This window comes from Hydra vulgaris, chromosome 15 (assembly GCF_038396675.1).
Source record: "Hydra vulgaris chromosome 15, alternate assembly HydraT2T_AEP".
NCBI classification, from domain to species: Eukaryota; Metazoa; Cnidaria; class Hydrozoa; order Anthoathecata; family Hydridae; genus Hydra; species Hydra vulgaris.
In genome coordinates this window covers 3,565,001-3,590,105 of record NC_088934.1, presented here as the reverse complement: position 1 = coordinate 3,590,105, position 25,105 = coordinate 3,565,001, and the positions used below count along the sequence as shown (strand labels likewise).

At 26.4% G+C, this 25,105-nt stretch overlaps 1 protein-coding gene across 1 annotated transcript in view; it reads right to left on the bottom strand.

The window, feature by feature from the left end:
* The window catches only part of LOC136092474 (E3 ubiquitin-protein ligase RNF31-like), a 126,710-nt gene that overhangs the window by 38,693 nt on the left and 62,912 nt on the right, over positions 1 to 25,105 (bottom strand). Inside the window, exons 6-12 of the mRNA XM_065820758.1 lie at positions 20,129 to 20,198; positions 18,960 to 19,084; positions 18,391 to 18,591; positions 9,047 to 9,217; positions 6,432 to 6,545; positions 3,948 to 4,040; positions 3,150 to 3,264 (exon numbers count right to left, since the gene is read on the bottom strand). Coding sequence (XP_065676830.1) covers positions 3,150 to 3,264; positions 3,948 to 4,040; positions 6,432 to 6,545; positions 9,047 to 9,217; positions 18,391 to 18,591; positions 18,960 to 19,084; positions 20,129 to 20,198 — 889 coding nt within the window. The remainder of the gene's footprint in view (positions 1 to 3,149; positions 3,265 to 3,947; positions 4,041 to 6,431; positions 6,546 to 9,046; positions 9,218 to 18,390; positions 18,592 to 18,959; positions 19,085 to 20,128; positions 20,199 to 25,105) is intronic.

Sequence of the window (25,105 nt, the reverse complement as noted above, 5' to 3'; positions counted from 1 at the left end):
TTTTTTAAAATAAATTATTGAAAATTTGATATATGTTTGAAATAAAGTTCCATATGTTTCAGTTGTTTTTCCAGTTAGATTTTTTGTGCCTAGTAAGATTATAAACAGCTGAAAATAATTACCAGCAAAAAAAAATAAAAAATTTGGCGGGGGTTGTTTTGAGATATTGGGCCTCAAAGTTGGTTTATAGAAACTAGATGTTTTATTAACTTTTAAGCATGTTCCTTTTATATTTCAGCATTTTAAGTACATTTATTAAATTCAGCGTCAAAAAAACATTATATATGTTTATTTTCATAATTTTGCCATTTTTTTTTCATGTTTTTTAAGAAAAATGTTTTTCCAGAATGTTATGAAAACCGGGTCATTTTGGGAAACCAGGTCAATATTAAAATTGCAGTATCTTGTCAACCGCTCAACATTTTTAGCTGAAATTTTATGCGTCAACTTTTCTTTTTAAGATACAACAGCCAAAGAAGTTTTTAAAAAATTTGAGGAACCATAGTTCGAAATTTCCTAAATTTTGGGTGATTTAATGCGGAATTACCAAATTACTAATTGAACATTTGCGCTTCTTTTCTATAATAAGATTTTAATGTTGTGAAGTTATTTCTTTAATGCCGTTGACTTAAAATATTGAAGTTTTTATTTTATTACTATTTGAAATCGCTGTACATAGCTTTTTTTTTTTTAGTTTTTCTCTTAGTTTTTCCTTCCATTTTTAAAATCATTGCAATAAATAAATAATTTTTAAATAAGTTAGAAATTATCAATAATGTCTTTGCTCATTTTTTTTCTTTCAAGAAACCAGGAGAAAACATTTATGTAAAAACACATTTTTTGTTGAAACTTCATTTACTGTAACATAAGTATTTGTTATAGTAGCATTTCACAAAACGATTTCTTTTAGTATTAAGTATTTGGTTTAAATTTTTTAAATATTTAATTAAAGTTGCTATGATATTAAAAAAATTTTTTTAAATTAAATTACTTGGATGTTACTAAACTTCTTTTTTTAATTGATCAAAAATCTGTGCACGTGAGAGTTATTTTAAACCATTCAATTTAAATGTTAGTTATTTGAGTTCCCATGACAAAAATGCATTGATTTTATTTAAAGTTGTTTTAAAAAGAATTTGAATTTGTTAATTTTCAAACATAAAGTTATTTTTGTACATATAAAATTCAGTTATGAAGAATTACTACTGAGATAAAAATTAAAACAAAAAAATAAAAAATTTTGAATAGTCTAAAAAAAGAAATGACCACCAATCCTAACTGATTTCTTGATTAAAAAAAAATGTACAAAGACATAATTGATAATTTCTAACTTATTTAAAAAAAATTTATTTATTGCAAAGATTTGACCACGTGTTAGCCGGTCAAATTGACTGCTTGCCGATTTCTTATTTTCCATGACAGATACTGTTATGAAACAAAACAAATTTTAAACTTTTTTTGCTTCTGCCTATAAAATGATGCCAACCAGGTTGATAGTTTTTTAAACCTATCTATTGCAAAATACCACTAACATTATTACAAAATACTAAACCCTTCTCTTGAAAAAAAAACTGCAAAAATTTTTTTTCTGATACAATAAAAAAGTGATGTTGGTTTTCGGAGTAAACAACTTTTTTTTTTACTTAAATGAGATACTAAAATTTTAAAAGCTACTTTTGGTAAGTTCAGATCTCTACTACTGGTTTATTACTAAGTCATTAGGTGATTCTGATTAAATGGTTGGACCCGGAGTGGAGTAGACATTAGAGTTGTTGAGGTTTTTAAAGGTTAGATTTACAGTCTGGATAAGAGTCTTCATTTTACATATTTTGGTCAGTTTTACAGAGATACAGATCATCAGATGTCCTGGGTTATATCTCTAGCATAACTACTATGCAGAGGTAGCAGTTGCAGTGGTAGTTTTAAGGTTCTTGCCAAATCATGGGTGTTACAATTACATCCCATTCTTCGCTGGACCATAATTATAAAAATACAAGACGTTTTTAGCATACTCTATGAGACCCCTATAAGATGAGTACACAATTTTATGCGGTAGAGATGAGTACACAATTTTATGCGGTAGTGGTGTAGTGGTAGCTTCATAAGCGAGAGGTTCCAAGTTTGATCCCCACCACGTCTCTGGTAGTACCGCGCTCAACACATTTCTCTGCGCACCGGCCTTGTTAGTCAAGGTTCATGTTTTGGAGTTATAGAGTTGAGAAAGGGTTATACCACATATAAGTAGCTTCCTCGTCTGTAGTGGCCTTCTCGACCTTGAGGAGGTGAATTAACAAAAAAAAAAAAAAAATTTTAAAGTAATGCTGATACAAAGTTCAAATATAGCGAAAAACAATCTTGATTAAAAAACACAACATTTTTATGACAAAGTCATCTATCTAAGTCAACTATCTAAAGAACAAGAAAATCTACTATTAAAAAAAAAAAAAATCTAAATAATAATTTTAATTAATTAATTGAGGGTACTTATAACTCAGAAACAGAATAGCTTCCTAATGCCAAAAAATTAATATTTTCAGTCAATGTTCTTGACTTTGAGGGACAGCTGATGATTTCAAAAACTATACAAGAAGCACAGTCAAATGCATGGCCTCAATGCTGTTTGCAAAAAATTGTTGCCATATTTGATAAATACTTGTTAAATTAAGATAGAAGCAAAAAAATTTTTTACGTTGATCAGTGTTATTTATGTTCCATTCAATATTCTTTTGAAAAAAAAAAACGTTTTTGCAAACAAAGCAGTGTGCAGTTTGGAAAAACTTAATTATGAATACCCTGTGTCTACCTTGCCTCCCACCTAACATAAACAAAAAAATTTATAACATATACTTTATAACTTTTTTATATGTACACAATATAACAATATAAATATACTGTTGACTTGTAAATTATGTATTATATAATTTAATACGTAATTTACAAGTCAACAATATAAATTGTACATAAAAATATAAATTATAATGTTTAAGTTGTAAATTATTTAACCCTATTGACTTAAAATTAATTGAAGAAGATACCATGAAAGTTAATTGAAAAATATAATGTAAAATAAAGAGAAAGAATACCAAAAATTGCTAAAAATCTTTTAGAGTGTAAAATAAAAAATAAAATTAAAGTGTTAAAACAGGTACCTATCCCATTTTTGGATAACAGATCAGCAGCACAGGCCTTTTGAAGTTCAGGATCATTTGCATCCTTCCATTCTTTAAATTTTTCACATGTAATACCGTCATGCTGAGGAAGCCACTAAATAAATAAAATATATTCTGACATGGATTTTGAACCATTGTTCCTGTTTTTATCTGTCAAGTTCTCAAAAAATACTTTGTCTACAATAACCTTCAAAAAAAATTTTTCCTCGAAAAATAGTATTGACTCACACTTGAATGGAAAATTCAACGTAAAAGCTTAATCTTTGTACATAGTTACAACAAGTTACATAGTTACAACAAAGCATCATTTTCTGTAACTACCAAAAGTATGCAAGCTAATTTGGTAGATAATATTCATATTTTCCTAAATTAAAATTTTTAAAACGTTTTTGGCAGATATGAAAACACTACTGAGGCGTCAGCAGATATAAAAACACTAATGAGGCATACTGAGACAGATATATAACACACTACTGAGGCATTTTTGAAAGGTAAAACTGAAGTAGCACTGAAGAAGTTTGATTACTTCTTCAGTGCTACTTCAGAAGTTCTATTGTGGACAATGTTACTACTAAAGTATTAAATTTTTATTACTTCAGTTGCAAAAGAGTTCACAAAAGAGTTACTCAAGCACATAATGTAGTATCTTTCTATCAAAATTAAAATGTTAACAATAAAATTAAATTAATTTTTTATTTAAAATTATTATAAATAAATAAAAAGATAAATAAAACAATTTAGAAACTAATTAAAAATTAAAAAAATAAGAAAGATAACCTTCTCTTTGCACAAAAAACAGGTGTAATTTTCACATTTATTGCAGCGCATTTTATTATCTTCGTTTTCCCAGATATGGCCATAACTAGGACACTAAAAAAAAAAGCAAAGGATAATTTAAACTTGACAACCTATGAATACAACTGATGGAATAATGGTGGTAGTTATGAATGGTAAGGTGGTAGGATGGAAGGTAAAATAAATCTCATCTTTTTTTCCCTAATTTATTAATTAGAGCCTAACCACATTATATCTTATGTACCCAGACACAAGGTCTCTAGTGTACACTGCTCACTCCAAAAGATGGAATGCACAATGTTTGTGAAATATATTGTAATGAATGCACAATATTTGTGTAATTTTTTACAAAAGTGACCGAATTAGTATCTGTTGAAAAACCACACGATGTCACGACCCCTGGAAACCCTAAAATCTGGTTACACCCAGGATGTTACCCAGCCAATTGGCATTGCCTATACTGCAGAATTCCCAATGGGTTTAAAATTCCTAAAATTCAGTTCGCAAAAACGCAATAAAAAATATATTCCTGGCTAACACGATGATACCATCTGCAAGAGAAAATTTCAAATTTTACATAAGAGCACATGAATCAACATGAAATATATGAAAATTGTTGTAAAACTTGTTATCACTTTAATTTTCTACCAATAATAATTCTAATTTATAATAATTTATAGATAATTTCTAATAATAATTAACAATAATTGTTGTTAAATGTTTGTTAAAGAAACTGCTATAGAATATTTTATTTTTTTGGTTTTAGAAAAAAATATAAATCATTTCTGTATTTTTTGCATGTATTTGCTTGTTCTGTAAAATATAAAAACACAATTAAAGATCAAAGTTAGATAATTTAAATGGCTTTCAAAAAAGTTTGTCTTTTTTTTCTTGTCAACAAAATCTTTCTTCTTTTTGAGTGTTTTAACTTTAATATGGTGGTGGTGTAGTGGTAGAGCGCTGGCTTTATAAGCGAAATGTTCCCAGTTCAATCCCCACCACGTCCCTGGTAGTACCGGGCTCAACATGTTTCACTGCGCAGTAGTCTTGTTTGTCAAGGTTTGTGTTTATTTACGTGGTCATACAAAGGCTTGAAACTGCATGCCTTGCTGGCCAAGTCTGATTATAATGTAATGTAATTAACATTACATTATATACTGAATAAAAAAGAAAAGATTATACTTAATTTTTTTTTAATTTCTTATAAAAGCATATTAGATACTATAAAAGCATATTAGCTTTTTTTTTTTCTATAATTCCTAGGTTCTCCAACCACACACTGATACGATTCACACTATAAATAAAGAAAACTTCTCCCAAGCTGCTGTCGAGTTGTGTTTCTCCAAACAGGACAAACACAAACCATCACGTATTGATGGATTTAATCCTTTCACCCTTTCAGAAGCTCATTCAGCCTTAACACTATCTTTCACTTTGGTCTTCACAAAGTCTTTTATTACTGGAGATGTTTCTGCTTGCTGGAAACAAGCCGATTTCATACCCATTTTTAAAAAAGATTGCAAGACAATGCCAACTTACTACCCCTCAATTTCTCTCACCTCTGTTCCATGCAAGGTAATGGAACACTTAGTTCGTGACTCCATGCTCAAGCATATGACGGACCATAATCTGCTTAACACTAACCAACACAGTTTTGTTCTTGGTAGATTGTACATGACAAATCTAATCGAGACTTTTGACATTATATCTAATGCACTTGAATGTTGCCTTCAAATTGTAACGATCCTTCTTGATTTTGTTAAAGCCTTTGATAAGGTGGTGAAACCACCTCCAATCATGACTTTGGTATCATTTACAACAACCAACTTAAATGGCGAGCCAAATTGCACACGCTGTAGCCAAAACAAACATGCCACTAGGCATTCAAAAAAAAACATTTCACTATTGGGACATTAACAGCTTTCGTGCACTTTATACAACTTATGTACAACCACACCTTGAGTTTTGCTCTGCCACCTGGAGCCCCTATTATTGCGGAGACATAGATGCTCTCAAATCAGTGCAAGAAAGAGCCACTAAGCTTGTACCTTATCTCAAGCCTTAAAGTTATCACCAAAGACTAGCCACAATAAACATTCAATTGCTTAAGAATAGAAGGAGTAGGAGTGACCTAACACAGTTTTTCAAACTATGCCACGGCATTAACAAAGTTGAGGTTTGTAAACCAAACTCACAGGCTCCAGCACTATATGCGTAAGGACCAGCCAATCGCCTCTGTGGCCAACATCATTGTCTTCAACAACAAGCTGAAAAACATCGTATGCCCTGCTTGCAAATGCTTAAGCATTTGCTATAAATTATATACTATTAATATTATTACTATAATTAAACTTCTTATGAGATCTTATTAAGTCTTTTAAGGTTAAATCAACCAAATAAAAAATGACTTACAGACCATAATGTCTATGTTATGTCATAATTATGTCATGATTCTCATTGACTTACATGAGCACACCATCTAAATTTTGGATCGCTTAACAAATTAAAATCTCTTAATTTCTCTTGAAACAATGTATGGCGTTCAGGTGCCAATTTATTTGTAGCCACAAAATGCTGAATCTAAAAAAAAAAAAATTACTAAAAAAAGAATCATGACATGGAAGGTATTAAAATATATATAAAACATAAAAATAAATAAAATACATAAAAGAGAAAAATAAATGCAAATTTACAATTCTAAAAACAAAATATCTTGCTTTTTAAATTTCTTTTGAACTAACAAATTCGAAGTCTAAATTCATGGCGCATATGAGTTCAATCATAAAAACCATAGTAAAATTGATTTGTTACCTAATTTATACTGGTATAATTTATTATAATTTATTTAATTTATTTATACTTGTATAATTATTTTAAATCATTATAAGTCATTATAAAGTTCTTCATTTACAAATCAATTAAAAAAAACTATTTAATTTTTACAACCTCTTTACCAACAAGGCTACAAGCTATTAGAGTTGCAAGTTACTGGAAGAGAAAAGATAAAGTTTATAGAGCAAGATAATGATTAACAGATAACTTAAAAGATTGCAAATTGCATGAATCAGGAAAAAATGATGTAAAAAGCGAATTCCAAAGGACTGTGGTTTGAGGGAAAAAACTAGAAGAATAAGAATTTTTGGAGCAATTAGGAACAGTTACAGTAAAAGGATGAAACTTAATAAAATGACGAGTAACATGAGAATGAATTTTAGTAGATGACACAAGAGACGCTAACTCTTTAGAGCGCTGCCTATTATCGTATTTATAGAAAAGACAAAGAGAAGCAATATTATGACAATGTGATAATGGTTGGAGGTTGGTTGCAAGAGCAGCTATAACTATGTTTACAATGCATTTTTTCACCTTTTCTAAAAGAGAAAGGGTATCATTGGAAGATCTGCCCCAAATATGGCAACAGTATTCCATACAAAGATGAATTTGAGATTTATAGAGATAAAAAATAGAATCTTAAGTAAGAAAGTAGCGAGCACGATAAAGAGATGCAGTAGATACTAAATTTGCAATGGATTTGGTATATGGTTTCCAAGAAATATCAGAAGTAAGAGTTAATCTTAGAAGAAGAAGGGTAGATAATTCATCTAGTACATTACCGTTCATAAATACAGGAAGACCTAGATGATTGCAATAATGATAAGCTTTTCAAGCTCAAATCCCCCCCTCAAAGCATTCAGAGAATGTTAGCACCATGGCAAACAATGCCCCCTTAGATATGAGAATTATTGGGAGATCATTAATGTAAATTAAAAAAAGTATAGGGCCAAAGAACCTTGAGGAATAACTGAAATTACAAGGTATGAAAAAGAGTGCTGTCCATAGAAGACAACTTTTATATTATGATTGGTAAGAAAGAATTCAATAGTCTTAAAGACGTTACCTGATACACCATAAGAGGAAAGCCTATGGAGAAGACCTGCATGCCAAACTTTATCAAATGCTTTAGAAATGTCAAGAGTGATAAGAATAGCCTCTCCACATTTATTTAATAAATGATGAAACCTATCAGTGATTACCATTAAAAAATCAGCAGTAAAATGAGAAGATTGAAATCCATATTGATAATCAGAAAATTAGTTATTAGATTCAAGATGAGAAATTAAGTGTTTGTTAATTAAAGACTAAAAACCTTGCTTATGATAGTGAGAAAACTAATGGAACGGTAGTTAGACAAGTCAGATTGGTCTTCAAAATTTTTGAAAATAGGGGTAACAAATGTCATTTTCACTTGCTGCACTTGTTAAATAGTTTTGAAAGTATAGATGACAGCTCCGGAGAACACTTCTGCAAGACACAACAGATATGTTGTCTGGACCACAAGCTGTAGAAAGGTCTAAGTAGGAAATCACTTTAGACACAGAAGCTGGAATTATACGAAAGTCAGGCAATGGACTAACCTGTTTGTCAGCTATATCAGGTAGAACATGACTAGTGGAATCAAGAAATAATATTGATGAGAAGTTCAGTTTTGACTTTAAGTGAGGTGACAAAATCTGAACCATACAAGAGAGGTGGAATAACAGATTTGCCCTTGTTATAGATACTGTTAAAGATTCTCCAGAAGTCATGAGAGCCTAATTTTTGAAATCAAATACAAGATTTTGTGACCTGAGAAGCTTTGGCGTTAGACAAAACCTTTTTACAATGGTTTGCAGTTGTAAACAGGCATATATTTTCTGGAGAATTGTTTTGCTGATAGATACAAAAGTAACGGTTACAATCGGAAATTGCAGCAGCACAATGAAAGGAAAACCATAGAGAAGACTTGGAGAAGAGGCAAGACTTAGAATCCTTGAGAGGGAAGAAAAGATTCCAGGCCATAATAAATTTTCATAATTTTATCTATATAAAATGTAAACAAATATTGTTGCATATAATATTGTATTTGTCATGTTTGTATATAAAAACATGAATGGGTATGGGAGCAACCACAAGAATTTTTAATATTTTTTTAGTGTCACTTTATATTAACCTTGCATTTTTTAAAATAAAAGTAAAAAACTGACTTTTTTAAATAAAAGTATGAAACTGACCTTGTTTTTTTTTAAAAGTAAGAAACTGACCTGATTATCTAAATTTGTGAAATACTCTGATTTATGTGCAGCTTCCTCGGTGGGTAACTGACAGTTTGCGCAAACCAAATGACGTATATGATTTTGAGTGATGGCCACATCCAAATATTCAATGTAGCAATCAAAACAATATTGACATTGGCAATGTAGATTTGATGTAAGCTAAAAAGTAATTAACAAAAAAAAATATTTAACTTGTTTATTTTAAAAGCATAAAATCAACAAGTGAAAAAGTAACTTTTTAAAAAGTTTTTAAATGACTTTAGTTTTTCAAGTCTGTTTTTTTAAAAATTAATATCAGAAACTCTATAATAATATTAAAAAAAGAGAAAACTCAGAAACTCTTTAATAATGTTAAAAAAATTTTTTTTATCATCTTGCGTAAATTTTTTTTTCTTTTTAATTGAACACTGTAATCCTAAATGTACTGTTAAATTTAAAACTTTAAAATATAATAACTTAAAGTTTATAAGCTTAATAATTTAATTTATATTTTATACATTTTAAGTTTTCATATATTTTTCATACAGTGATAGGCTAAAAAAAATAAAATTGATATTTTTACAACACAAGATTTCATACAAATGTATAAATGGTATCATGACATGGTGAAAATAACTTCTTAGCATTCATGCTAAACAAATTTTACACGTTCTTCATTAAATATTCATGGGAATAAACATTATTTATTCACTCATAAAAAATCCTAAATTTAAATTGAGAGGATTTTTTACAAATATAAAAGTCAAATTCTGAAACAAATTACCATTAATTGAAACAATAGAAGGTAAAAATCTCAACTTATTTAAATATAAATTTTTTAGTTATGTTTGTAAAAAACTTAACATAGTGTTAAATCTCAACAGTATATTATATTATCGTGTATATTACAGAATTGAACATTATTATTATTCCTCCAGTTAATGTTTAAGGCACTTAGTTAATGTTTAATGTACTTAGTTAGAATTGTTATAATGAATGTAATTGGCTAAAATAGAATCTTCTAATGTGTAATTGGTTATATATAAAAAGCCTAATTTAATGTGCTTAGTTATAATGATTGCGATTTATTCTCTTGGGCAGTTTATTAACATCAAACTTAGCTGTTTTAACCTGAACAAATCAGGTAACAGGTATATATAACTTAAAATCAATATTTTACTTTGTTACTCATTTTAACTTAAGTATGCATTTTTTGTATATAAATAATAATTCAATTTTTAAATTTAATCATAACTTAAAACTATTTTTTTTAGATAAATTTACTGCTTGATGCACTTTGTTACAATTGTCAGTAACTCTCCTGTGTAGTATCTTAAATTGAAACGTGTTCTTAAAACCACGCTCTTCCCGTTGACTTTTAACCCTGTTTCAAATCAATACATGTTGATTAGGATTTTGTTTATATTTGACTATGTTTATATTTGTATGCATATACGTTTTGATACATATATAGTTTATTTTTTTAGTTTGTCAGGTTTATAGATTTTCTCGCTGCATTGTTGTTATTTTGGAAATAGCATGAAAATATAAATAATACAAAATAGTTATTAGCTAACATGTAATTACGTGTTAGCTTACATAAGTTTATATACATAAACTTATGTAATTATTATAAACATTATAAAATAAATTGTTAACTTTGTTCTAAAATATTTAATCATTTTTATTACTTTAGATCAAAATATACTGGCTGGCATTGCATCATTTTTTTAAAACAATATTGTGCATAGAAGTCTGCATTCTTTGTTAAATTTAAAATAATCAATGTTATTAAATATTATTTTATACTTGTGATCAAAATCTAAGTTCATTTCATAATCAGTTTATATATATATTTTTTGTCATACAAATTTGTAAATAAACCCATAAAAAGATATGGATTTTTAATAAATCTTAAATTAATATATAATAACTATTTATTTTGAAAATTATTATAAAATTATTTTAATTTGTATTTATTAATTTATTGTTAAACTAATGAGTTAAATTATATATATATGTATATATATATATATATATATATATATATATATATATATATATATATATATATATATATATATATATATATATATATATATATATATATATATACATATATATATATATATATATATATATATATATATATATATATATATATATATATATATATATACATATATATATATAAATATATATATATATATATATATATATATATATATATACACATATATATATATATATATACATATATATATATATATATATATATATATATATATATATATATATATATATATATATATATTTATATTTATATAATTATTTTAAAAACATAAATAAATACGAATTTCTCTCTATCTAAACTTTTTTTTTTTTTAAAGAAATGTTAAAAGGAGAAGGGGGGGGGGGGGGATTTAGTTAAGATCTGATAAATAGGAGGGGGGGGGGGTTATGGTTATAAAAGAGCCAAACAAGATTGTATCATGTGAAGAAGTGGTTTTTAAAGCATTAATAATAGTTGTATCATGTGATGAAATGGTTATAAAAGAGTTAAGAGATCACAAAAAATTTACCTTGAAGCAATATTAACATCAAGAATCCAAACTACAAATGAACCGACACCCAGAAGTCTACCTTATTAAATGTCATTGTAGCAAAAAGTATATAGGTGAAACAAAAATGCAAATAAAAACAGGAATGTAACAACACAAAAACAGTACAATAGGAAATAAAACAGAATGATATGCATTAGCCACACACTAGAGACATTGTGCACAACAAATTAACTCGGACAGTTAATTTGTTGGACATCATTTTTGGCGCACTTAAGTCTGAAAAAGATGAAACCATCCTATTGACATAAAATAGAACTGCCATCTAAAAAAAAAAAAGTAAACAAAAACAAACAAAAAACTTTTAAGCTGAAAATGCTGGTCACAACAATCTAGTGAAAATTTCTTTTAAAAATAAAAAAAAAATTTAGCATCAAGAGAAATTTTTATTTACTGATGTTTTTAAAAAAACAATTTACATACTCTCATACAAGATGTCTACATTCAAAAAAAATGTATAGTAGAAAAAATGTATAGTAAAAAAAAGTATGTAGTCTTTGTATATAAATAATAATTCTATTTTTAAATTTAATTATAATTTGAAACTATTTTTTTAGATAAATTTACTGTTTAATGCACTTAGTTACAATTGTCAGTAACTCTCCTGTGTGGCATCTTTAATTGAACCGTGTTCTTAAAATCACACTCTTCCCTTAGACTTTTAACCCTGTTTTAAATCAATACATGTTGATTAGAACTTTGCTTATATTTGACTATGTTTATACTTGTATACATATATGTTTTGATACATATATAGTTTATTTTTTTAGTTTGTCAGGTTTATAGATTTTCTAGCTGCATTGTTGTTATTTTGGAAATGGTATGAAAATATAAATAATACAAAATAGTTATTAGCTAACATGTAATTACGTGTTAGCTTACATAAGTTTATATACATAAACTTATATAATTATTATAAACATTATAAAATAAATTGTTAAATTTGTTCTAAAATATTTAATCATTTTTATTACTTTAGATCAAAATATACTGGCTGGCATTGCCTCATTTTTTTAAAACAATATTGTGCATTGTGGTCTGCATTCTTTGTTAAATTAAAAATAATCAATTTTATTAAATATTGTTTTATATTTGTGATCAAAATTTAAGTTCATTTCATAATCAGTTTATATATATATTTTTTGTCATACAAATTTGTAAATAAACCTATAAAAAGACATGGATTTCAATAAATCTTAAATTAAAATATAATAACTTTTTATTTTGAAAATTATCATAAAATTAGTTTAATTTTTATCAATTATTGTTAATACTAATGAGTTAAATTATATAAATATATATATATATATATATATATATATATAAATATATATATATATATATATATATATATATATATATATATATATATATATATATATATAATTATTTTAAAAACATCAATAAATACGAATTTCTTTTTTTTTTTTTAAAAAAAAAGAAATTTTAAAAGGAGAAGGGAGGGGGGGATTTAGTTAAGATCTAATAAATAGAGGGGGGAGGGGGGTTATGGTTATAAAAGAGTCAAACAAGATCACATGGAGAAGTGGTTATAAAAGAGTTAAGAGATCATAAAAAATTTACCTCGAAGCAATATTAACATCAAGAAATAAATTTAACTACAAATGAACAGCCACCCAGGAGTCTACCTTATTAAATGTCATTGTAGCAAAAAGTATATAGGTGAAACAAAAATGCAAATAGAACTGCCGTTTTAAAAAAAAAAGTAAACAAAAAAAAAAAAAAGCTGAAAATGCTGGTCACAACAATCCAGTGAAAATTTCTTTTAAAAATAAAAAAATAAATTTAGCATCGAGTGAAATTTTTATTTACTGATGTTTTTAAAAAAACAATTTACATACTCTCATACAAGATGTCTACATTCAAAAAAAATGTATATATACATATATATGTTACCTCTGTTATTAGAATTGTAGGATTTTGTTAAATTTTATTTGATTTTTATTGATTATTATCATTTTTTTTTTTTTATCTTGGGTATATTCTTGGGTACTTAAAACAAGAAGTGGTGAGAATAAACAGAGGAGGGGAAGAGGGTATATATAAACATCCCCTTCCGTTTATCAAGCACCTAAGAGTATGTTAAAAATATGTCATTGTTTTTAACTAAAGAATAGTTACTATTACATATACTGAGTATAAATTTAATTTAAATTAGTCTCTCATGATTTAGTTTAGTTTTATTTATTTTTAAATTTTTTAAAGAAAAGATTTCTTTAAAAAAAATTTTTCTTAAAAAAATTTTTTAAAGAAAAAAAGAGAAAAATAAAAGAAAAAAATATTCAAAAAAAGTAAAAAAAAAATAGTAATTAAAAAGAACTAAAATAAAATAAAAATTTTGAGGGACATTTTTCTGTTGTTGTTTCTTGTTTTTGTATTCTTGTGTATTGTTGTTTGGGCATTGTAGTGTACAGTTCATATTGTTTTATGTTTTAGTGCGTTAGTTGCTTTGCTATGTACTTTTTTTTTAATTTCATGTTGTTAGAGTGTACAAACGCGCGCGTGTGTACACTCTAACAACATGATACACACATATTTGCACATAAATATTATTTATGTGCAAATATATGTGTATCTTTGCATGTGAGTAAGTATGTGTATATATCTTTATATTTATGTTTGTGTATGCGTGTAACAATATTAAATTTTCTTATTTTTAAAAGCTTTTTTGTTTTTCTTTATTTTATCTTTAACTTTTATCATATTTTTATTTCTTCTAATTTCAAATATTTATCGTAACCTTGAATCATTTCTATCTACTTTTATTTTTATTTTTATATTTTTATTTTTAATTTTTAGCATTATCATTCCTATTTTATTTTTTTCAATTTAAATAATTATTCTATGTCATTGTTAGTAGTTAGATTTTATTCGTCAACTCTTCATAATTGTCATAATATACTTTGTTTGTTATATAAACTGTTTGTGTTGATAGAGAGTTTGGCTTTCCTTTCCCTAAGTGTCTATCGTTAAAATTGATTTTATGCAGTTTCATTGATCCTGTTGCCAAAATGTTTTCATAATAGAGTAATTTTTTTAAATCTATATTATCTGAGATGTTTTCAATTATTTTTAAATTAATAATTTTCCACTACTATATAGTTATGTAGTTTTTTTAAACATGTTAAATAATTGTCCCTATCAGAAATAAATATTTTCAATTATTATAATATGGCTTTCTCTTTAATAGGCTATGCTAGACCTCAGTCCTGTAGATGACAGCTGTTTTAACTGATTTTGAAAAGTATGTTCATTACAAAAGTGGTGCTGTCTTCTAAGTTGATGGTTTTCTTAGAAAATTGACAAATGTAGTGTTTTATTTTTTTTATTTTTTTTGTTTTACTAAATATATAATTATATATAATTTTATATTATAAATACATTTGTTTTAAAGATATATTAATTTAAGACTCTCTGTTTTATGGATTTGCAAAATAATATTTAACAAAATAGGGTTAATTTTTAATACAAAATTTAATATGTAATATTAGTACTACATGTAATTTAGGGTCAATTTAGTCAAAAAGGTCAAAGTTCAAGAGTCTATTTTTAGTCTATTTTAGTACCAAGTAAAATAAATTTAAAAAAATTAATTTATAAAAAAAACTTGATGATAAAAAAATTCAAATAACTTTTATGTTATTATTTTATGTTATTAAATTAAGTTTAAGTTAAAAAGTAAAAATAAATAACATAACATAATAAGTAACACAATTATTGAACTTAAATTTAAAATCAATCATTTCATATTTCAATCATGTAAAAATTTAAAATAAATAATAATAATAAATAAATTTAAAATCATATATTTCAATCATGTAAGGCTGCTTAAAATTCAATGAACAGTCGTAATGTAGCGGTTTGAACTCTCCCTTTGTGGTCTGTGGTTCAATGCTGGCCATATATGCAACATTGTTAAGGATGAAGGTATGAACTTCATGGTTAAATGCTATTTCTGGGATGCTCTGTGATAAGATCGTAAGGACTACTTGGAGCATCTAAATAATTTTAAAAAAATTCTTCTGTAGAAATGACTGAGGAAAAAGTCTACATTTTACACAAACTTTGATTTTATGACCACAACACAAAGAAAATTTGTTTCATCGACACAGAACAAGAAAACTTAGATTTCCTAGAAATGTGAGTGTACTGTAAATCACTTTCACAAAGTTGCCCTCAAATGTTCGGGGTGATCATGTTTTCATTACTGTATTTGATAATGATGTTCAAAGTCAAATATGTATGAAAATGGTCACTTTGCTCCTTTTAGTAAGCTCATATGTTCTTCTTAAATTTTTTAAATGAACCTCAAGGATATGGACTTCTAGTAAAATTTTGCACCCCATTTTGGTATATTTCTTCATGAGCATTCCACACATTGCTCTTGCAAACAGAGAAATCTGTCTGTTGTGACCAATCTGTTCTGTGATAGTGTCGTGGTGTCCAAAAGCAAAAAAAAAGCAATTAAATTTTGTAAAACCACCTTGAAGACTCATTAAGAAAATCACTCGATCTCAAGTAATTATAATTCAAAGCAGTTGGCATCATCTTGACATAGATGTAGCCCTTTTTAAGATGTGCAGAATGAGAAATTAAAATGGACAGGTAGTTGTTCTATTGTAAAGCAATACAAATTTGAAACACAAGGATGAACTTCCTATAAAGCACAATTCATTAGGATTACATATGGTATCATTAGCCACAAAAATATCAGCTATTTTTGTTCTGTGGTGGTCCTTACTGAGCTCTTCTTTCTGAGTTGTTTGTTGGAAGATGTTTGGCAGCACTTTCTACAATGTTTGAACCTTGATATCAAAAGCTCAGCATTCAACTTGGTAAGACCTAGGTCTCTGATTACATTGTTAACATCTTTCTAGTTTTTCTTTTTTTTTCAACATCTTCACTTCCAACAAAGCTGCAAGTAAACACTATTAGAGTTGGAAGTTACTGAAAAAGAAAAGATGAAGTTTATAGAGAAAGATAATGATTAACAGACAACTTAAAAGATTACCAAATTATATGAATCAGGAAAACATGATGAAAGAAGCGAATTCCAAAGAACTGATATTCCAGGACAAAAACTAGATAAGTTTTTACACCTTGTCTAAAACCTCTATATCGAGCTCAACACTTTCTTATTCTGGATTCTATTCTCTATCTCTATATATCTCAAATACGGCCTTATATGGAATACTGTTGCCATATATGGGGCGGATTTTCTAATGATACCCTTTCTCTTTGAGACAAGGTGCAAAAACGCATTGTAAACACAGTTAGACCCGCTCTTGCAGCCAACCTCCAACCATTATCACATCATCGTAATGTTGCTTCTCTTCTCTTTTCTACAAATACTTTAATGGGAACTGTTCTAAAGAGCTAGCGTCTCTTGTGCCATCTACTAAAATTAATTCTCGTGTAAGTTAAGTGTTAAGTCTCATCCTTTTTTTGTGACTGTTCCTAAGTGCTCCAAAAACTCTTATTCCTCTATTTTTTTGCCTCAAACATCAGTTCTTTGGAATTTGCTTCATTTATCTTGCTTTCCTGATTGATATAATTTGCAGTCTTTAGAGTCATCTGTCAATCCTTATCTTGCTCTGCAATTTTCATCTTTTCTCTTCCAGTAACTTCCAACTCTTATAGTGGTTGCATGCAGCCTTGTTGGAAGCGAAAATGTTAAAAAAAAAGAAGACAAAGGGCATCATTGAAAGATCCGTCCCAGATATAGAAAGAGTAAGAAAGTGGCGAGCACAATAAAGGAATGCAACCTTAGCAGATGCTAATTTTGCAATGGATTTGATATATGATTTCCAAAAAAGATTGGAAGTAAGAGTTAATCTTGGAAGATGAAGGGTAGATAACTCATCAAGTACATTAATGTTCATAAATATAGAAAGATTATTGCGATAACGATTAGCTCAAATAAAGTTTTATCTGAGTTAAAGTTCACCAGCCACTGAGAGCCCCATGCTCTAGCAGAAGTGAGATCTTTTTCAAGCTCAAATGCCCACTCCAAGCAATCAGAGAGTGATGGCTTCTTATTAGGACAAGAATTAAAGGTTGTATCATCATCAAACAATACCACCTTAGATGAGAGTATTTCCGGAAGATTGTTAATGTAAATTAAAAAGAGTATAGGGCAAAGGATAGAATCTTAAGGAACACCTGAAGTTACTGGACACAAAAAGGAGTGCTGTCCATCGAGGACAAATTTTATACTAGAGGGATGAGGGACTTTTATACTAGAAGGATGAGGACAATTTTTATAATTTTACAACTTTTATACTTATCATAGCTTTACACTTTTATACTCTAGTTAAAGTAATATGACCTCCTCTACTCAACTGTACCTGCAAAACTTGATTTGGAATTTCTTATTCTTTAATACAATCTGCTGCGCTATTAGTTAACTTTACTCACTAACAGCACGAACAAAAATGTATTTAGAGTTACCTGGTGTTTTTTTATCACAGAAATACAGAAAAAATATTTTAGTGGAGAGCTGATATTTTTTATTTGTTTGGCAAAAGGAACTAACACACTTTAATCCAATTAAAAAACAAAACACAAATTTGTTACATATTTTTTTCAATAAATAATTAATCCAATTGTAATAAATTAAGTTAATTTAAAAAATTGTAAATTAAATTAAATATCAAATTAAAATAAATTGTAATAATTAAAATAAATTGTAACAATTAAAATAAAATAAACCTTGTGCCTGGGATAACTACTAAAACATATGCAGCATTCACATTCCAATAATTGTATACAATCATTATAGTAAGGATTGCTTTTGACAGCCTCTAGGCAGTCTTCCACCTTATATTTTCTTAAATTTATTAACTTCAAACACATTTCAGCTCTACTCCAACTAATCTTTGGATATTCTCCAAGAATCATTCGATATTTTACCTGAAAAATTAAAAAAAAAAAACTTATTTTCAGTAAAAACAAATAACATGTTTATCTGTATAATAAAATACACACACATATATGTGTATGTATAAATACGTGTGTATATATATATGTGTGTATATTTATATATATATACGTGTGTGTGTATATATATATATATATATATATATATATATATATATATATATATATATATATATATATATATATATATGTACATATATATATATATATGTACATATATATATATATATATATATATATATATATATATATATATATATATATATATATATATATATACACACATATATATACACACACACAACTCGTAAAAATATATATTCAAAACAAAAAAATGAGACATCATCTTGAATATTAGGATCTGCTAGTTTTTCAAAAAACACTTTAGGGGTTTTCTTCAACAATTCCCTTATTTTGTTTCCATTGATGTTTTTATAAAGAAGTTCTTCAGCTCTCATTTGTTCACCTAAACAAAACTTTTAAATGTTTGTATTTTTAAATATTCAAGTAAATATTTGTATTAATAATTTAAGTAAATATTGTAAACAATACCTATAAAATAATAAATGAAATAACTTTTAAAGATTTCAGGGAATCTGAAAGGCTTAAATGAGATGTGAATAAGTGTACCTAAAAAGCATTCTGAGAATACTTTACATTGACCTAACTTTTAATTTAAATCACCTTATTGTGTCTCAAATGTAGTTTTATTAGCCATAAATTTTTATTGTGATTTGGCTCTGATAATTTTTTGTTAAAAGTGTTAAATATGTGTTATAGGGTATTAGATGTTCTAATAGTTATGTAACTGCAAAAAATTTTAATAACATTTTATTCACAAAAAAACAACAACATTTAATTCAAAAAATTAATAACTAAAAAATCAAGTTAAGGTTGATTGCAGTTTCAATAATATTTAAAACACACTTAATCTCCTTGCCAAAAATTAAAACAACATCAACATAAAGATCATGATTACATGAGCCCATATAAGGTAATGATACACCATATTTTACAAGACTATATGCCCATACAAGGTAATGCTACCCCATATTTTAATTCCAGTCACAATTGGAATATGGCAGCTAATATAATTATATTTTCATAACATTTTTCTGTTGTTATTCTTATTATCAAAACAAACTCTTAATTATATCATCAAAATATCAGGCCCAAAACAGAAAAAGAACAACAAATGAGAACTAAAATCTTAAAGAATTCAAAACACTCTGGGAAAATAAAAATTATTTGTTGTAATGAAAAGGATTTAAAACATTACGATCAACAACAATTGATCACATCACAAACTTAAAACCAAAATGGTTTAGTTTTTTGTTTAGTAGTTATTCTAAAACAAACTAATCCTAGTTCTGAATGTTCTTGAAATACCAAAAAAGGAACGCTCTTAGTTAAAACCAGTGCTTTTAAGCAAATAAACATAAAAAAACAAAAATAAAATTTTAAACTTAATATATAGTAAAATAAAAAAATGTAAAAAACAAAATAAAACCTTCAGAGATAAATAAAGCATTATGAATTTCAAGTTCAGTAACTGAAAACTTTGACTTGAGATCTAAAATCTAACCATTAAAAAAAAAAATTATTTAAATTAGACAATGTGTTTATGTTTGTGTGTATTTTTAACTTTTAAACCTCTTAGAAAATCAGTGTTTTTAAGGAGACATGCGTGGTTGCACACTTATTCTGACTTCGCATGATAAAATTCTTTGCTTTAAATTTTTTGGACAAAGAATCTGTTTCGCTTCTTGACTTGAATTAAATATTGTTACTGAAAAAAAACAAGCACCCTAAAAATGAGAAAACAAAAACAGTAAAAATATTACACTACAAATATAAAAAGAACCGCATCTGCACACCATTTTTTTAACTATTGTGTGTAGTTCATGTCACATGTCATTGAATTTCATTCAAATCACCAATGTCATTGAAATCACCAACCAATTTATTCCTGGGAAGGCTTACTATGTAAAAATAATTTTAATTTTCGCTTATAATTAAGTTTCAAATGTATACTTTGAAAATTTTGATCTATGAAGTAAAACACTTTGAAATTTAAAAAACTACTACATTATATGCTTGTATTTTTTCAGGTATTTCTTTTTCAATTTCTCATTTTTTATATATAATTTTTTCAATTTATGACTTTTTGTTTTTTAATTTTTTGTTATTTTAATTTGGTTCTTTCAGCATACTTTTAAAAGGCACAAATTATAAAAACAAATCAAAGCGCAGTGGTCATGTTGTCAAAACTAAATGTAATACGTGTGGTCAGAAAAGGAGTGCAACTGCACACACTCCTCAAAAAGACTGATAAAATTATAAACTAAAACCTATAAGTAAATAATATTATGATAAATCTAATTTTTATAGTTCTACATTGCAATCATTGCAACCAACTCTAACATTTCATTCAAACATATTAAACAAAATTTGAAAATAAATACTATAATAAAAATCATACTAAAAATAAATAATAGAGAGAAGTAGTAAAAGAAAATTAAGACTTGATTCAGTCATTAAAATTCAAGACTAACCAACTAATAATATTGATCAAAAACAATAAAATTTTACATTATTTAAAAAGTGCTTCTATGGAATTGTATGTTTCAATAAGCATGATAATTAACCAAATTTTAATAATTTTATTTTATTAATCTCGATAAGAGATTATTAAAACAGAATAAGGCATATGCACCAAAAGTGCTTGCCTTATAGGGTGTAAACCTTCTTGCACACTACAAGGCTTGTGATAACTGTGTTGATGTTTAATAAACTACCTACTTGGAAATTTCTATTACAAGAAAAAAATCAAGAACTAGAAAATTCTAAAGAAAAAATAGTATATAAATATAACTTAAAACGTAAAAAAAAAAAAAACCTTCAAATATCTCATAAAATAATTATTCAAAAATAAAAAAGTTAATTATAACTTTTTAACCATAAACCAACTAAAGTAACCGTCTTGAATTGTTATAAACTCTAGAAAGCTATAAGTAATTGTTTTAAAGAAAAAGCTTTGCAGTTTTAATTTTCTTAAAAACCATAATGGCAGTTAAAAGTCAAAAAACTACTTAGCTGATCTAATTGAAAACTGAAAACACTGCTTACCAATAATAAAAAAATACTTATAAAATAGAGTTTTTATCTCTGTTTATGCATAAACTGATAAACAATATATCTGCTGAGAGTCATTGCTAACTACAACCATACTTTTTATTCAGGATGACTGCTAACTGCAACCATATTTTTTATTGAGGGTGATTGCTAACCACAACTTCACTTATAAACATAAACACAATTGTTTAAATTTAATATTATAATACTTTAATATTTAATTTTATTAATTCATAAACACTATTGAAAACAAATATTGCATTCTGATTCCTGATCTTCAAAAATAAACTGGCGCTAATGCTGAACTTAATCACATCTTCACTGAAGCTAAAATTTAATCACATGAACTTAATCACATCTTCACTGAAGCTAAAATTTACTCACATGTATGGTTGAACTGTAACACCTAAAATGAAAACTATAGTAAAATCAAAATGACTGCCAAATTTGGTGAGAAGTTATGAGTTTGATCCCCACCACATCCCTGGAATTACTGCGCTCAACTTGTTTCTCTGCACAGCGACCTTGTTCGTCAAGATTCGTGTTTCGGAACTATAAAGTTGAGAGATGGTTGTAACCGCAACTAAAGCAGCCTACTCGACTGTAGTGGCCTTTGTGGCCTTAAGGTGAATTAAAAAATTTTAAGCTTCAATTAAAAATGATTTCTGATGAAAAAAAACTTTGCTTATTATATTTCTTAAAGCAATAGGGTTTGTCAATATTTTAGATAAAATATATTTTTTCAAATTAAGAAAAAAGAGCAGTGAAAAAATATAATGTTGTCACTTTTAAAATAGTGATACTTTCAAAAATGATTTTATTTTAGTGCTAGCTTGGTAAATTTTGATTTTAATTTCTCTTATTTTGGTTATTAACAATAATGCGCTAGTAGCCATTTTTTTTCTTTCAAAAGTTATTATTAATTCATAGTTGGATCAAAAGGAAAGTGCCAGTAAACATGTATTTTGTTCATTAAAAATGTCAAAATGAACAAGAAATGCATTATCAATTAAAATGAGCAAACTTGTAGGGAATGGAAAAGAGCTTTATACATTTGAGCATCCAACAGCTAGAGATATGCTAAGATATGGTATATTTCTAAAAGCAAAATAGTGAGAAAAATATAAGGAACTATACTGTAGATCAGCTAGTAACTGATATGTTACCCGTTTTACTTGGTCAATGGTTGAAAGCAAATGTACTTTTTACATATCCTGTTGTAATTCATGAAAAAAACAATTCATAAAAAACTTGAGTGTTTATGGAGTCAGCTGTTAATGTTAGTATTGGATGTGGAAAAAAAGCTGAAAAAGAAATACTTAATTTAAAATTAGACAAGCTTGTTGAAATCTTATTTTGCAAATGTAATCCTTTGTTCAGAATATAAATGTGATTCAAAATGTATAGCAAATGTTCATATGAAGTGTAAATGTAAGAGAGCTGAGAAAATACCAATCTTAGAGCAATTTATCCAGTCTCAGAGGACTAAAATTGGCGGCTTTGAAAATTTTTATATTGGTGGTGCTGATAGAGGAGAATCTACAGTGCGCAAAATTAACTGAGGGATTTTGCTGAGAGCTTTTTAGTATTTTGATAAATTGCTTCAACAAAAAAGTGTGTAGGCAATTTACCAATATAAGCCCATCTGCAAAGCACAATAAGTCATACTTTGAAGATGGGCACTTCATTTTTCTATTTATAGCCATTAACAAATATAGAGTTAGTAAAAAAAAAGTTATTAAATAATTATCAGAAAGGAGGGAGATATTCTAATTAAAAAAAAAAAAAAAAAACTATAAAAGAAATCATTTCTAAAACCAAATAATATTTCATAATAAAAACCATTTTTCATTTTATTTCACAAAACTATAAGAAAATAATTTATTAAAAATGCAAAACTTTAATTCAATTTAAAAAAAGTTGCTGAGGTAAATAGTAATTTCGGAGTCAAATCCTGGCATTTGTTTGTCAAGGCAAAAAAAGCTGAATTTCAGTTTGTACAAGAATAATTAAATTTTGTATTGCTTTTTTTTTTAAATATATATTTTTTTAAACTGTTTTTTTTAAAACAGTTTAAAAAAATATAGGATTTTTACCAGAAAAGAATTTAGAAATTTTCAGTGAGATAAATACTAATGTAATATTTGTAGAGCAGCATTATCTTAAAAATTGGCAGTTTAAATTAAGACAAGGACTCTTTGATTTTTGGTTGTGGTGGAGAATTTGAGCTATTCTTGTTTAAATAGATGTTTAAATGTGTGTGTATATATATATATATATATATATATATATATATATATATATATATATATATATATATATATATATATATATATATATATCATCATCAGCCATGAAGTACAAAATCAAAAATATAAAAAATCGTTTAAAAATTACAAACTACGGTAGAATGAGTTCTGACGTTAAAGTACAAGAAGACGTAATGGAAAACTAATCTCCGCTATCAAATAATGAAAGGAAAAATTTATTTTTGTGTCTGTATTTAGAGACTAATTCGCCTCTTTTGTTTAGCAAATTGTTTCCTTTGTAAAATAATATTTCGAATTTCTCATTTAAACAAAGCTTGAAACTTAAACTTGAAACTTAAAGTTCCATTAAAAGTTGTTTTTTCTAAAATTTAAGTATAAAAAGCTCTGTTTTTGAAAAAATATATATTTCCTCAATGTTGAGCATTTAACAACGAACACGAATTGAGCATTTTTAATACTAAATCATACAACAACAATTCATATTTATATATAAATATATATATATATATATATATATATATATATATATATATATATATATATATATATATATGCGTTTAAAATAAATTACTTAAAAATTTATCTTTTGAAATGTTTTATTGAAGTTATACAAAATACATTTACAAACTACTTCTAATGATTGATTAATGAATGAACAAATTTTATTTAAATTACTAAAAAGTGTTAAATATATTATTTCTAAATAGCATAAACATTTATTTTTTGCAAAAAGTTGCGCAAAAAAAAAAAAAATGTTTAAAAATTGTTTAAAAAATACTGTATTATAATAGTAATTTTTAATCATTTCATGCTCTGATTAGTTAGTCAAGTTGAAAAAAAAAGTTTTAAAAAATTCTTTGTAAAAATAGAAACAAAAAAAATAAAGCAATTAAATCATTCCATTGCAATGGAAGATTTAATTAACTTATTCATAATTTAAAGTAACTTAAAAAATTAACTTGCAAAAATTTTTTAGAAAGACATGGAAAAATAGTTTTAAATAAATTATTATATATAAATCATTAAAAAAAATCATTAAAAAAAACATGTTTACATAAAAAAAATTTAAATATAACATTATT